At 38.5% G+C, this 16,973-nt stretch overlaps 1 protein-coding gene across 3 annotated transcripts in view; it reads left to right on the top strand.

Annotated features, from left to right (window-relative positions):
• The window catches only part of srrm3 (serine/arginine repetitive matrix 3), a 113,827-nt gene that overhangs the window by 63,735 nt on the left and 33,119 nt on the right, over positions 1–16,973 (top strand). For all 3 annotated transcript variants that reach the window (XM_088088149.1, XM_088088147.1, XM_088088148.1), the window contains exons 3-5: positions 5,203–5,304; positions 14,562–14,663; positions 16,269–16,349. In XM_088088149.1, the coding sequence (XP_087944275.1) occupies positions 5,203–5,304; positions 14,562–14,663; positions 16,269–16,349 (285 nt within the window). The remainder of the gene's footprint in view (positions 1–5,202; positions 5,305–14,561; positions 14,664–16,268; positions 16,350–16,973) is intronic.

Raw genomic sequence — 16,973 nt, forward strand, 5'->3', positions numbered from 1 at the left:
TAACCGCGGCTTAAAGATGAGGCCATTAACACAAAGTTCAAGTGTTGAGGCTACAAATATTCAGCAACTTTAAGGATGAGCAACGCTGCCTCAGTGACACGAACAAGATGGTGAAGGAAAAATGGCCTCTGCAGCGGCATAAATCTCCATCAATGATAAACTTTCATATATTCTTCTTCTTATATATGCAGGACAAAATGTGACTTAAGTCTCAATAAATAAATAAATGTAAAAATCAAAACAATACAGGAATAATAAATAACAACTGACTAAATAAAGAAGTGCACAAATAGATAAATGTATTAAGAAATAGAGGAATAAATAATTATGTAAATTAAAAAATGTTGAAAAGAACCCAAAAGGAATTTAAATATAAATCACTGTAGAAATAAGAAAATAAATGCAAGAATAAATAAACAAAAAGCTTAAATAAATATATGCATAAATCTCCATCAATAATAATCTGTTATTTATTATTCTTCTGTCATATGGAGGATGAAGAGTGACTTAAGTCTCAATAAATAAATAAATTTCAGAAGTAATAAATAATAACTAACTAAATAAATAAATCAGTGCACAAATAGATAAATGAATTAAGAAATACAGAAATAAATAATTATGTAAATTAAAAAATCACTATAGAAATAAGTACATATGCAAGAATAAATAAAATAATGCTCAGTTAATAAAAAATCAGTTAATAAAAATCTAAATAAATGTACAGTATTTATTTTAACATTTATTTCCCTATCCATGACATGAAGAAGTATAGATTGTACATTTATTTATACACAGTAAAAAACAATACCTCAATACAATATTATATATATATATATATATATATATATATATATATATATATATATATATATATATATATATATATATATATAATCCAGTTACCAAAATTTCCTCCCAGCAAAGGTCTGAACCTCATACCTAAAATCAATATCACCATTAATTAAACATTTTACTTTGATTACAATTAAAGAGTGATTACTTTTCTTTGGGGTTTTTGGGGGTTGTTTTTGTGACCATGGTGTGTTGGACTGTAATTAAACACTTGAATCATTATTATTGATTAAACTTTCCAGCATTATGTAAAAATGAAAAGCTCCATCTGAAACAAACTTCAGGTAAATTTCAGCACATTGTGCTGATAATAGGCCAACCTCTCCTGACTGCAGGACTCAGACTTCAGCTTCTGTCAAACTTCTGTGCTGTTAATCATTTTACTCAGGAATTAAAAACTTTTGAGTCGGCCTACTTCTCCTTTTGCTGCAACAGCCTGCCAACATTCCCAGTTAGATAAAGGCTGAAAATAAGCTCATGTGCTTGTGCCCCCAGGCCCCCAAAACATTACATCTGCCCCTGGTAATAATAATTACCGAGCGGCTGGATGAGACACGGAGCGATGCGTCCTGGTGTTTCAAAATAATTCATCCAAAGTCTGATTAAAGCTGAAACTAACACAAAGTAGTCTGTAGAAGTCTAAAGAAGTCACTTTCCACTTCTGCAAATGTGGCTGTTTCAGTGCTGTGGCTGTCAAACACTCAGCTGTTCTACAGTCAAAGTCCTTCACTGCATTTGGTTCTCCGCTGCGCTATTCTTATCTTATCATTGGCTGTTTGTGTTTTCTGTCAAAACATGGCTGGAATGAGTTCTTTCGATATTCTATCGACTACGTCTCATATTTCAATCGAGGAAAAGTTATTTCGCGATTGATATCGTTATCGTTTTATCGCCCAGCCCTACCTCCTGCTCAAACAAAACTACACACAAACAAATTTCAAAGCTTTAAAAAAGACTATTTTCCCCCCATGAGATGTTTCTGCTTTTATTTTGCCCTTTGTTTCTCACATTTTCGGAGGCCCATTTTCCCAGCACTGTGCTTCTTGTCACAGCTAACTCCCACGGTTGGCCCGGGGGCAGCGCCGACTCCCAACACGCACACAGGCATCGGTCTTTTTAGCCGGCAGCGAGGCTCTTCACCGCCTCCCTGCTTCTCCACAGGCACCCAGCGAGCCAGCCCGCTGCCTCCCATCTTCCTGATTGTGAACGCTGCCAATTATGTTAAAAAGGGCAACTGGCCAAGTAGGAAGTACCCAGGTCTCTGCCAAAACGCTCCCCGTGAGTCTTCACCTAATGTGGGAGTGCTTCGTATTCCAGGCCACGCTTACCTTCAGGAGCAGAGCGTCCCTCCACATCAGGAACGTTCACTTTCATCTGTTTCACGTCTTTCTCTTTAATCACGGCACAAAAACACTTTTAACCCTTTGAAGCCAGGATCTGTATCACTACTGTGAGCAACTTAGTTTGATTTCTTCTTGAAAACATGTTTTTAAAAGCAACAAGCAACTTGGAAAGAAATATTCAGCAAATTACAGGATTTAGTAGATTAAGTAGATTTTGAAAAATTACAAGGACAGAGACCAAGGGCCAGTCACAGCAACCCCTGTGTGTTTCCAGGACTTCAGGACATTTCTGGGACTTTAGGACATTTATTGGAAATTAGGATGTTTGGGGATTTTAGGACATTTCTCTGATGTTTCTAGGATGTTTGGATTTTTCTAGGATTTTAGGACATTTATTGGATTTTAGGATGTTTCTCGGCTTCTTGGACGTTTCTCTTGGACGTTAGGATGTTCCTAGCATTTTAGGACATCAGGGTCTTAGCTAGGACTTCGTTCGGTGCCCGTGCTAACAGGTTAGAGGGGCCACGCTGCCGGCGTGAGCGACGCTGCTCTGGTGCTGGTCAGCTGCGTTAATTATTGAACTGCTCCTTTAAGAAAGACCAAGAGAAACTGTTTCAGCACCAAGTCTGAGACAGTTCTCATACTTTGGTTGTTGCAGTCAGAGCTCACATTTCAGATGCCGTCACTCAAGTTTAATTGTGGATAATTAGTGGACCTCAGTGTGAACATGCTGCTGCATCCCAGGCAGCCCTCACTTCTTCTGCTGCTGTTGTACTTTATACGAACACTGCAGTGTGTTATTAATGGCCGAGGCTTCCAGTCAGTCCACGTCTGGCTGCTGGCTACACTCTGACGGCTCTATTAATTCTCCCCCGTCCCTCCTCCGAACTCCTCTCTCCCCTCATGTTCCTCTGTAGCTCATTACATCCCATTACTGCCGAGCCAGAGCACAATGTGGAGATGGTGTGAATGCGGCTCGGTGTATTAAAGAGGCCACGCGCTGTCAAGTCCTCAGACGTTACTCCCTGATGAGAATCTGCAGGATGGCACAGGACAGACGCTGCTTCGCTGTCGCTGTCCTGCACGTTCAGGCTGGCCGAGTTATCGCTGTCAGTGAATACAGTCTCACAGAGGCAGGTCTGTGGTCAGAGACGGACTCTGCTGTGGAATATTTTAGTTTAATTCATCCATTAGCTACTGCATCGTAGGTGTGGTATTTTTTCATGGTGACCTCGAGGGTCAAAACACAGCAACATTTTAGAAAACACTTCAGCGTTTCCCCAAACAAAAGGACATTTCTAGGAGTTGAGGTCGTTCTGGACTTTAGAACTTTCCTGGATTTTAGGATGTTTCTCAGATTTCAGGACATTTCTCAGAGGTTTAGGACATTTTCAGGATTGTAAGACATTTCTCGGATTTCAGGACGTCTCAAGAATTTTAGGACATTTGTCTGACTTTAAGACATTTCAGACAGACAGACTCTCTGACACCTTATGTATACCCAAAGGACAAAAATATTTCTCAGTGTGAATCACTTTAATTTATTGTAAATTATAAAACTGTTTAGGGGGCCACCCGGCACACTATCAGGGGCCAGATTTGGCTGACGGCTGTAAGTTGAATATCACAGTATAACAAGTATAATTTATTGTTTTTGATGCTGTGCTGTCGTTCTCACAACAAACATTTTGAGTAAGAAAATAGAGACAGAAACCTCCAGTGTGGCAAAGTCGTGCTGCGGCCGTCTGCAGGATTTTCTCTGTCAGCTCCTCTCACAGTTACTCTCCACTCAGCACTTTGCTCACAGAATAAAACATGACGTGCAGCCCGGGCCTGAACCGGGAACCCGCCGGGGTCAGCGGAGGTTGACAGTGAGTCATCAGGCTGTACATCATTGGGGCTGCGTGTCATTTTCGGTTAGTTAGCCAGTCGGAGGACGCTCTGCCATTTGTTGGGCTCTGTGTGATAGCGCGGGAGGACATGGCTCCGACACGGACGTTTGGCAGTTGTGACAGATGACAGGTAGCTTCGCCTGCACGCATGCTGCATTCAACGCTGTTATTAAAGCTGCTGCTGCTCCAGTGTGCAGCGTGTTCGTCATTCACTTTCATCTCTGTCTGCTCACACCAGGAGTCAAACCTGCAGACGACTGAGGAGTGTGTGTGTGAGCATGGCAAAGCAGGGAACACGACTCCGATCAATATTTAGAGCATGAGCATTTTTCTCTCCCAAAAAAGTGGCAGAGGGCTTTTATTTTATTATGTTTATTTTATTTTGTTTTTGTATTGACCTGCCTGAGGAAGTCCGGGTGCTACATCAGTATCCTCTTTTAAGTCACTTTTGAAGACATATTTTTATCGAAAGGAAGTCCTATAATTTCTCTTTTTAATTATTTTTAGGTCTATTTTTTATTTTCAATCAGTGAGTTACACCATACCGTACTCCTGACACTGCACTTAAGTCTTGCACTACTCACTACTGCACTATATTTATATTTATTTTATTTGTTTTTCTCCTCTGGGCTATTTGCAAACCATTTCCAGAGTTGTAGTTTCAATTTATTTATTTATCGATTAGTGTAGTTTATTATTATTTTTATTTATATTTTATTTTTTTGAAATTTTTTATCTATAATTATATATTTCTACATGTTGTTTGGTTTTCATTTTTAGCACCCCCATGCAAAGCACTTTAAGCTGCATTTTATGCATGTAAGGTGCCATAAAAATAGAGATTATTGTTAATATGAACATTAATATTAATTATTTTGTTTTTATTTATTAAGTTTATTGGCAAAATTAAAGACATTTCCACCATATATTGATGCACGAAAGGAACATATTGGTGCCTAAAAAATCATTAAAATGCATGAAATTAAGTATTAAATACTCAAATTTTCTTTCAGAGGACCCCAAACTGTATACCCTGCCCCCAAACAAACCCTTACCCCTTTTTTGTGTCTCTGTGTGTTCCTCTGCTAACTGTTGTGTTTTGTGTCCAACCTCAGGTACACAGAAGAAGAGATTCGACAGAAAGTGAGCACGTTCAGACAGATGCTGATGGACAAAGAGGGCGTCATCACCAGAGAGGGCTCACACACACAACCTGTGTAAGTTACTGAGTGTTAGGTTTAGTGTCTGTGATGTGTGTGTTAAGTGTGTAACATGAAGCTGCTGTTTGTTTTTATGCCTCTGCGCTGGCGATCACCCGGGCCGGAGGCACTGTGTTGTTGGGTCGTCCATCCGTTCAGCCCATTTGTATGAACGTGATATCTCAAAAACGCGTTGAGGGAAACTTTCAAGATTTAGTACAAATGTCCACTTGCACGCAAGGATGAACTGGTTAGATTTTGGTTGTCACAGGTCAAAAGTCAAGGTCACTGTGACCTTGTCTTTACTGAATGTGATATCTCAAAAACTCTTCCGGGAAGTTTCCTTAAAATTTGGCGCAAATGTTCAAATGGAATCAACAATGAACGGATTAAATATTGGTGGTCCACGGTCAAGGTCACAGTGACCTTGCATTCATCTCATTCTTGTGATTATGATATTTCAAGAACACCTTGAGGGAGTTGTGACGTAATAAACCACAATGCTGAAACAAATCTGCAGCTGTTATTGTAATAATCCCACAAATGTAATAAATTTCCCAAAAATATGATAACATTTGCATTTTATAACCATGATATGAAATTTCCTTTAAATGTCCAGAAAAGACATTTATATGATGTCCAAAGAAAAATGTGTGACGCACAGAAAAGTTTTCTATACTATGTCCATAGATGTCGTTTGTGGACATTTGCAGGAAATGTTGTATTACATTTGTAGCAGGCAGCTGCTATGACGTTTGTGGGAAATTTAATAGGTTTGTGGGATTATTACCTTAAATGCTGCAGTTTTTTATTATGTCTGTGGGCTGTTATTACATTTGCAGGTGAGTTTCCTCAAATTTGATGCAAATGCTCACTTGGACTCAACAATGAGCTGATAAAACATGTTTTTGGCCCAAACTCGAGAATTTATGCGGTCAAATTTCACACAAAAATCTAACAGAATAAAATGAGGAAGTTCTGACGTTTTGTCCGTTACTTAACGTCATCACTCAGGAACAGAAGGGGAGACATTTGGTTGGATGCTGAATTGGTGACACTAATCTTAAATCTGAGATCTTCTGTGCTGTAGTTTATTTTCTGAGGAAATCAATAATAGAATTAGAGCAGGATGTTACACTACAAAACAGAAGTACACTGAATTATACTCCTCGAATTTCTTTTAAGAACCGAAGAAAACAGGAGGAGAAAATAAGTCGTTTGAAGTGTCGATGAAAACACAGAGTCTCACGAGTACCACAAAGTAAAAATAACCTGCAACATCAGTTGAGCCTCGAGCCGCACAATTCATCTGCTGATAATTTATTAAAGAAAACCCACACACAGAACGCCTCAATGAAAACTATCCACAGGTCTGTTTTTAGCCGGTTTGTTTATGTTCTGTCACATCTGCGTCATGTGACCTGGATTACTGTCACGCAGAGGAAACGGACAAACGAGGCATGATGTGAAGTTACAGGGTGGCTTGAATTTTAAATGGCTTTATGGACGTTCGTGGATATTAAAGATGCAGTAGTAAACGTAGCAGCGTGTGCATGATGTGTGCGTTTAGATCTGACTGACAGGTGACTCTGAGGTGAAGTGATGCTACGTTCAGAGTAAATTCTGTAAATCTGGTGCAGCCCAGTTGCCAGGAGAAAATTGAATGTTTCTGCAAACTACGGATGTTACATTTGCATGTTTCATACGAATTATATCAACGTTTCTAAAGAGTCACACTGCTGACTTAAGGAGGTGGAGGGGATGCCTCGACACCTTGGAGAGACACCTGCCGAGCTGCAGACCACCGTTCAACACCAACAAATGACAAACGTTTTTTAGTAAATCGTTGCTGTGTCTCCAGCAATCTTGAGATGTGGTCGATTTTTAGTGACCTGTCACTGTTTTCTAGTCAGGATAGTGCAATGAAAAGAAGTTGTTTTTTTATCAAGACATTGCTGTGTTTCCTATAAGATTAGTGCCACCAGCATTTTTTGTTTTTTTGTTGTTTTTTTGACATCACAGAGTTTTCAGCCACCATATGAAAAGTTGTTTATTTTTAGCAGGACATCACTGAATTTCCTGCCTAATAGTGCCACAAAAGAAAGTCTTTTTTTTAACAGAGACTTCAGTGATTTCCAGCAGGAATAGTGTCATGAAAAACATTTGTTTTTTACCGAGACATCGCTTTGTTTCCTGCTGGAACTGCGCCACAAAAAGCAGATGTTGTCTTACCGAGAATTTATTTTGTTTCCTGCGCAGACAGTGCCACAAAAAGCTTTTTTCTTTTAAGAAAAATCAAAATGTCACTGTGTTTCTTGCTGAGATTGTGCCTCCAAAACTAGATGTTTTAAGCCAAGATATTTGCCAACCTAATGAAATGGTTTATTGAAGAAATAACATGCAAATGTAACAAATCTGTGTTTTGCAGAAATGTGTAGGGCCAATATTTCATGTGACAAGTCAGGGGAGGAGAGCACAATACTGCGAAAATTCAGTTTCAGGTCAAACTTTCTGTTCATATCCAAACAATGTGTATGTATTTGTTTCCATCCCGAGGGTTCATGCACGGGTATTCACCTAACCTCCTTTTTTTGTTGTTGATTTTCCTTTTTTTAACTCATTTATTAGGAAACCAGAGAGTTTTGTATCCTTGATGATGACTGAATTATAGTAAATGAATCTAATGAAAGCAGACAGCCATAAATATCAAATCCAGGCAGAAATTGATTTTAACAGAGAGAGTTATGAGAAATGGCCTCAGAGTCTAATAATGTCTTCGAGCAGCTGCCTCCAAACAGTATGGATCGTAATTGCAACAGTGCAATAAATTTTAATTTGCTTGCTTTTTGATGGATAATGCCTCTTTCTGAATACACAGCGAACGGTTAAACCCCGACGCTTTGAAAATAATCAGCAGCATTTTAAAGTCTATTGGAAACTCTGCTGGAAGCCAATGAGGCGAAGATTGGCGTGATAATTGTCAATTTGTTTAGCGCTATAAGCCTTGCTCCAGCTCAGAGCGCCGGGCGGCGGGAAGACAGTCTCATCTGAGGCGAGCAGAGTTGAAGGAAGCAAAATGAGTAATTGTATGTACGGTCTGCGTCCAGATCACACACACACACACACACACACACACACACGCACACACTGCTGCTTCAGCCGTCACACACACACGCAGCAGCAGGATGTGGGCGTGGCGTCCATCCTGAGTCACTCATCATACTGTACGTGTGTATGATGGAGAGCGGCGGCTTGTGGTGGCGACGTGACCCGCTGTTGGCGAAGTAATGACTGCTAATGACGCTGATGCTTCCTGTCGCACAGACTCGACTAATGACTCTCCCTCTGCTCCTCCGCCGCCGTCTGACATTAACCCTTTAGGGCCCCCTTTAATATTACAACACTACAAAATGCACTTTTCAGAATAATGACCTAAATAAATAAATATGTGCACAAATAGATAAATGAATTAAGAAATACAGAAATAAATAATTATGTAAATAAAAAAAGTTTTAAAAACAGGAATATTTAAAGAAATCACTATAGAAATACGTAAATTAATGCATGAATAAATAAAGAAAAACATGTTTAAATAAATATATGCATAGATCAATACATGAATAAATAAATAAATACAGAAATAAGTTAATAAAAATCTAAATGTACAATATTTATTTTAATATTGATTTCCTTATGTGTGATATGAAGAATATATATTATACATATATATATGTATTATACATTATTTTCCAGTTAATTTTTTAACCAACATCAGTCCTAATCAGAAATTTTAATCATTTATTATTTTTCAGAATTGTACAGTAGAGTGCGCAGAAACACAGCAGCACCAATAAAGTTAATTTAATCATTTGTGGCCCAGAGAAAGCAAACTGTGAAGATACAGAGAGCTTTGTTTGTTTTTCTCCTCGCATTAGTTCACTCTCAAGGGCGCTCGTGAGTCGGGTCAATTTGTGATTTTCAGAGCTTCTCTCCAATTCTGCAACTTTCTCTCTGCAGAAAGGCCTTGATGTGGAAAATTGAAGAAGGTTGTAATTTGCAGGGTTGTTATCCCCCCCCCCTCCCCTCACACTCAACACTCCCCCAGGCTCTCTCACACACACACACACACACACGCACGCACGCACGCACGCACGCACGCACACACACACACACACACACACACACACACACACACACTCTGCAGACTCTCTGTGGAGTAATCTGCATCCCTCTGCCCACCACTCTGACTCTACATGTCAAGTGCCTCCTTCTGAAACATTATATGAATCACAGAAAAAGAGCGAGATGACTGTTTGCTCTGTCGGCTCAACGAAGGTCAACTACTTGTGTCGGGTTCTCGTGGAAATCGGGGACCGGGCACTCCAAAAACGTGAAAATGAGGAGGAATTGTATTGAAAAGCCTTTATTATAGCCAACGTGTTTCCACTACTGAAGGTTTTCATCAGGACTTTAAAAATATATGCACCATAGGAAGCCATCACATGATCCAGATGATAAAATGACAACACAGAAATAAACAACAAATTATAAAAGCAAAACAAAGAGATCATGAACAGAACAAAAAAAAACTGCAGGTAAAAAAAGCGTGTCAAATATTTTTTTGTCATTTTTGTCATGTCCTAATATTACCATAAACCATATACCCAAAACATTTTGTTATTTATTTTTTTAGTGAACGTTTATACGAAATTTCAAGTTTGAAGGAAAACTTAAATGTTTTAAAATCCATTTTAAAATCCATTTCTAGGTTACATATTAATCTGTAATGCATTACATATTAATTTGCAAAATGTAATACAATACCTGAAAAAAAATATTTTGACAGAATTGCACTATTTTTGTATTACAGTATGTAAAAAAAAACTATATCAATCTGTAAATTCTTCAAAGAAATATCATTTTTCAAACATATTCTTACTCTAAAATTAACAGTTTTGTTTGATTCAGCACTTTACAAAATATGACTGTAAACAGAGCGCTGTTCACAGTCATATTTTTTTCTTTTTTCTGTTTATTTTTTCTTCTGTTACATTTTTATGAGGTCACGATTTTAAGGCACTTTGCCGTTAATTTTACGGACATTTTTTGCAGTGACGAGGTTCGGCTGATCAGTCCTGTGATCATAGGGGAGACCTTGATGTTGCAGACAGTCGATGCTTTTTATTGCAACAGTTTTTGTCGGTCTGAGGCGTTTCATCAGGTATTGAATACCTATGTGCAGTCCGGGATCAGCCCCCCCATTGATCCGGCTCTGCTCCGACTCTCTCTATACACTGCAGTTCCTCTTCCGGCCCGCGTTCCCATCCATCCTGCAGGAAATCGATGTGGGACATCGGTAAACAGAGTTATGAGCGAGCTCATCCGTGCTCATCGCTGCCTGTTTACCGCCAGTGTGTGCGAGTCTTAAGCCACAGCTGAGCGCCGCGGCCTGTCAGTGGAAATAGTCCCCGTGGAAAAAGATGGCATCCGAATAAAAACCTCACAGCTGAGCAAACTCAGCTGCGGCGTGACGGAGGTCGTGATGGAGCCTGCTGTCATTCAGCTCGTCTACATCATCTACCCAAATTTCTAATATTCATATTTAACTCTTAACATTTTCTGCTCAAACGTTTGTGGAGCACATTTTGATTCACTTTATATTCATGAAAAACGTGTTGACCTTCATTCAAGCTGATCTTGACTATATGATCATGTGATCTCCATCATTCAGTTTAGGATTGTTGCAAAAAAAAATCCACTAGATGTTGCCTTTACAGGAAGTGAGACTGCAGACATGAGGTCTCCTACGTCCTAAAAAATGGGAATAACATCCTGAAATCCTATAAACGTCCAAAAATCCTAAAAATGTCTAAAATCATGGAAATGTCTTAAAAATACTAGAAATGTTGTAAAATTCCAGAAACATCCTAAAATCTTATAAATAAAATTGTAAAAGTGTCCCAAAATCCTAGAAACGTCCTAAAATGGGAGGAGCATCCTAAATTCCCAGAAACATCCTTCAATCCTCAAAATGTCCTAAAATTATAGAAAGACCCTAATATCTGAAAAATGTCCTAAAATTTTAGAAACTTTCTAAAATCCTAGAATTGTCCTAAAATCATAGAAGCATTCTGAAATCCCAGACACATCCTTGAATCTAGAAATTTACTGAAATCGTAGAAATGTCCTAAAATCCTAGAAACATGTATGGGGCCCCTGCTTTTCTGTCATTGCACAAAAGTGGCCCCTAAGAAAAGCCAGCTGAGTCGAGTCTCTCTATCGTCTCACGGACAGTTTCTAACTTTTCGAGTTCCCGGCATTAAATCTCTGCTCCCGCGTGAACGGTGTCGCACACACACTCCGCCTGCAGCCGTTTACGGATTCTCTTTTCTCTTCTCTGTTGTTTTTGTTGCTCAACTTCAAATTAGTGAGGTTTTTGTAATGCAAGTTTATTCATCAGAGCGCGTGTAGCTGAGTGTGTGTGTGTGTGTGTGTGTGTGTGTGTGTGTGTGTGTGTGTGTGCAGAAAGCACTGTCATTTTGAAGTGAGGTTATTTCGCTGGTGCTCGGCGTCCCCGCTGAGCCCAGTGGTGCTCGGCCAATTAAAAGCTTTGCTGCCTCATCTCCTCCTAACTAACCATCAGGCTGAATGTGTCCTGCCGAAATTCTGCACGCTCTCCGTCTTTCCTCGTGTCTTCCTTTTGTCTTCCTCCTGCGGCTTCCCTCCTCTCTGCGCTCTCACCGAGTGTTTGATCTCCTCACCGTCCTTTGCTTTGTCTTCCCACGTGTTGCTCTTCATCTCATTACTCCTGCCTGTTTTCATCTCTCGCTTACTAATTGAGGCTGCACGCCTCATCGTCGAGGTTACGTCTCTGTCATCGCCGCTCTCGTCTCAATAACATCTACTTCAGTTTGTGTTGGGAAACGACGGGAGGCCGGCAGCCACGTGCAAACATGTTTCCAGGATTTTAGGACATTTTTAGGATTTTGAATGATTTGAGGCTTGTAAGGACGTTTCTCTGATTTCACAACATTTCTTGGATTTTATAAACAGTTTGGGTTTTGGCAAGTTTTTAGGATTTTAGGACATTTTTTTGGATTTTAGGATATTTATGGGATTTTGGTACTTAAGTAGGATATTGAATGTTTCCAGGATTTTGGATCCTTTCTCAGATTTTAGGATATTTCTAAGATTTTAGGACATTTCTCTGATTTTAGGATATTTCTCTGATTTTAGGACATTTCTCTGATTTTAGGACATTTCTCGGATTTTGGTACCTAACTAGGATATTGGATGTTTCCTGGATTTTTTAATTCTTTTTTGGATTTTAGGACTCTTTTAGTATTTTATGATGTTTCTAGGATTCTTGACATTTTAATGATTTTAGGACATGAGGGTCTAAGACCTCTGTCTGGTGTTGTGGTGGATTGATTTTGTTTTATGCACTCTGGCACCTAATGGAGACTAAAAGTACAAACACAGTTCCCAGTGTGAATGACTTTATTTTTACTGTGATTGAGAAAAAGATTGGGGGGCCACCTGACGCCCTTTCAGGAGCCAGATTTGGCCCGTGGGCTGTTTCTCTCCGCAGCATCAGTGTGAAAAGCACCAGAAAGCTCGGAGCGTGACCTGCCAGGGTTGCAACAATACAAGGTCAGAGAGATAGGACTGCGTGAGGGAAAAATAATCAGTGTGGCGTTTTCTTTATCTATTTCTTTAGTTCGCATGGAGCCTGCAAGGTCAGATCTGGTGGATCAGAGGAGACCACGAAAGAGAGGAGGAGGTAGCAGGCAGGGAGGATTAGGGAGGAGGCTGCTGCCATCTGTCTGTGTATACAATACACTCTGTGTGTGTGTGTGTGTGTGTGTGTGTGTGTGTGTGTGTGTGTGTGTGTGTGTGTGTGTGTGTGTGTGTGTGTGTGTGTGTGTGAGGAATAAGTGTGAAGATATGAATTCCACAAGCTGAGCTGTGAGAGACGATGATATTCTCACTGCTGGGGTGAGACAAGATTACAAATGTCAGAATAAAACTAGAGTCACAGTTCGGTCCCGTCCGTGCCGGCCGTAAAGCCCGGAGGCATGATGTTTTGGGGTTGTCCGTACAGATGTGTGGATGTATGTCCAGCTGTACCTGTGAACACCATTTCTACTCAAATGTTTTTATTCCTGAGTGAAATGATTAATAGCCAGAGTCAGAGTCCTGCAGTCAGGAGAGGTTGGTCTGTTATCAGCACAATATGTTTATGGGGCTTTTCATTTTTATATAATGCTGGAAAGTTTAATAAATAACAGTAAATCATATGTTTATTACACTCCAACACACCATGGTCACATGAAACTGTGTCAGTGAACTATGAGGGCAAAAAACAAACCACAAAAAAAAAAGAAAAAGAAAAATAATCGTTCTTTAATCGTAAACAAAGTAAAATGTTCAGTTAATGGTGATACTGATTTTAGGTATGCGGCTCGGACCTTTGCTGGGAGGACATTTTAGTACCTGGACCTCTGTGAGTTTTAGTAGAATAGGTCCTCCAGCTGGTGATGCTGTTCTACAGTATATTTGTCATGTTCAATGTCTGACAGAAAATAAATATTTAAACCAAAATTAACCTGATGATATCTTCATATCTCACTGAGGAGTCAAAGGAACCTTTAAGCTCCACAGAAATACTGATATGATGATGATGATGATGATGATGATATGTATATCATGATATATATTGATATTGATAATATCGATTTATTCCATATCGCCCAGCCCTATGTTTTGGTGGTCATAGCTCAAAGGTCAAGGTCACTGTGACCTTGCATAATCTCATTTTTGTAAATGTATTGTCCTAAGGACACGTTAAGAGCATTTCTTCAAATTTGGCACAAACGTACACTTGGTCTCAGGGATGAACTTAGATTTAGATTTTGGTGGTCAAAGGTCAAGGTCTTGTTATCTTTTCTGTGTCATACTTTTGGATGCAATATCTCAAGAAAACTTGGGACAGACATTCACTTGGTTTTAACAATAAATTAATTAGATCTTGGTGGTCAAAGGTCAAAGGTCAAGGTCACATTGACCTTGCATCCATCTAATTCTTGTAAACACATTATCTCATGAACACCTTGAGTGGATTTCCTCATATTTGGCACAAACGTACACTTGGTATCAACAGTAACTGCACAAATAGACTCTCATTAAAATCCAAGAGACAGCTGGCTTGACTGAAGGTCAAAGGTCAAGGTCATTGTGTTCACAGCAGTAACCCTTGACTCTTGCGTTTTCAGGGTCAACCACCTGCACTATCAGCCTGACGGGTATGAAGAGGACCCTGAACTGGTTGCCTATGAAGACGGAGGCTATGACCACGACTACCACAGCGACAACCGGTAAACACACACGTGCTATTTTAGCATTAAAAATCAGTAACAAAAACACCCTAAATTACTTTTTTTTTTAACCTAAAAGTTGATGACTTTTCTCAAAGTGACCCCAAATTCACAAAATTGGAAATGTTTAAAAACGTTTATACTTTTGTACAGGTGCTACAAAGTTTTTGTACATTGAGGCTGCTCTATTGAAATACAAAATAACCTTAAAATGCACATGGTGGGAGAAGTTTACTTAAGTAAATGTACTGATACCACCCTGTGAAAATACAAGTAAAGTCAATACACAAGTAAAAGTCCTGCATTGAAAATGGTACTCAAGTAAACATGAGTATAATCAGGAAAATACAATAAAAGTATAAAATAAAAAGTATCCAATGCAGAGAAAACTTTTTTTAAAAAAGAATACCAAAAAAAGAATAAATAGATTATAAAAAAGAAGAAAAGAAAAACACTTTCAAACTTTCAAATTAAAATAATGCAAAAAAACAAAAACAAACCAAAAACACCTAAAAATGGCTTTACTACTTACAAGAAGAAACGTGTAAAAAAAAAAACTTAAATGTGTATCAAAATAATGGGCAATGCATTTTCTGTGAATTGAGTAATTATTGCAGTACTTGTATAAACTGTTTGGTAGTTTAATTTGTAACAAAACATCACATTTCATAAATGCTTCTCATGTTTTTGTGCAAAACTCTTCATTTGTAAATAACTAAAGCTGACATATAAATTATTCTTATTAATAAGATAAATAATAATAAATAAAATAAAATAGAAAAATAACATGGAATATATGTATTTATCTTACATATTTAATTAAATATATTACAGTAACATAATTTCAAATTTCTGATAATAATAATATATAATAATAATAATAATAATAATAATAATAATAACAATAGTGATAATAATAATAATAATAATAATAATAATAATAATAATAATAATAATAGTAATAATAATAATAATAATAATAATAAGTAATAATAATAATAATAATAATAATAATAATAATAAATGACATTGCACCACTGTCAGATGGGCTGTTTTTAAATCCTAAATAGATCTGTGGTTCATAATTAGGTATATACACTTGTTATGACAGGATTCAGGTGTGAATTATGAACAGTATGTAAAGGTCACTGGTGATGAGCAGCTCATTCTTATAATAAACGTAGCCGCCTGTTATCTCCCTCACATGGCCTCCGGGTGTTTCCTCGGCTGATATCCATGTATTGATCTCCAGATGAAAATGCTCCTCACACAGTAACAGCGTGCACCTGCAGATAAACATCCGTTATTATTTATGTCTGCGGACCGCAGTGCTGATGGTCATTTAGATTCTCTGAATGTGACACTTTGCGGGAAAGATCAAGTGTTATTTCCGTGGCACGATGTGTTGCGTGTTATGGCAGAATGAATGGAGGAAATGAGGAAATGGACCCTTATCGCCACACACTGCGGCAAATAACTATAATCAGAAATGTATTCTTTCTGGAAATTATTATAACAATCACTTGTGAATCATTTCTGCCTCTCTCGCTCCGGATCTGGCTTTTTCGATCTCACTCTCGTTCTCTCCTTCTGTGGCCAATTCAGAGTGAAGAGGAAATCAAGCAGCTCTCCATCCCCGCGTCCAAAGAAAAGGAAGAAGAAGAAATCTGGCCGCCGAAGGAGTCGGTGAGTGGAAATGGCTCGCGCTGATGAAGTGCTTCGATTTTTCTTTTTTTCTGCCGCCTCGCTGACAGAATAATTACACTGTGGTTTTTGTGAAGTGTAATTCCAATTATTTTGGTGTGAATATTTCTAACGAGCCATCGGATACTGCAGTTTAGGAGCGAGGGGGAAAATATAGGGAGTCATTAGCAAAGCGTCTCATCTTCTGTTGTCTCTGGATGAGGTCAGCAAATAAAAATCAAAAAAAAAAAAAAGAGTGAGAGAGGAGGAGGTGATGCTACCGAGGAGAAAGGATGGGAGGAGCAGGGAGGAGGGTCCTGCACTTTGAAGCTTTATTTAGATGCTTTTTTATGCACTCTGACACCTTTTTTTTACCCCAAAAAACATTTTTCAAAACTTAGAAATTGTGATGTTTAAAATATGAGTAATTGTTAGTAATTATTACTGAGTAGAAACAGAATTCTTCACAACTGCTATCATTAGACATTCATTTACTAGAAATGGAAAAATACTCTGTATTTTTGATAAAAGTGGCAGAATTTAGTACATTTTGTCACGTGTAAGTATGAACAGATTATTAGATCCAGGGCTTTTTATATTTATTAGGGACTGTTCGTTATTTATGAG

The sequence above is a fragment of the Plectropomus leopardus genome, chromosome 15 (assembly GCF_026936395.1).
Source record: "Plectropomus leopardus strain MGB_pleo_1.0 chromosome 15, ASM2693639v1, whole genome shotgun sequence".
Classification (NCBI taxonomy): domain Eukaryota; kingdom Metazoa; phylum Chordata; class Actinopteri; order Perciformes; family Serranidae; genus Plectropomus; species Plectropomus leopardus.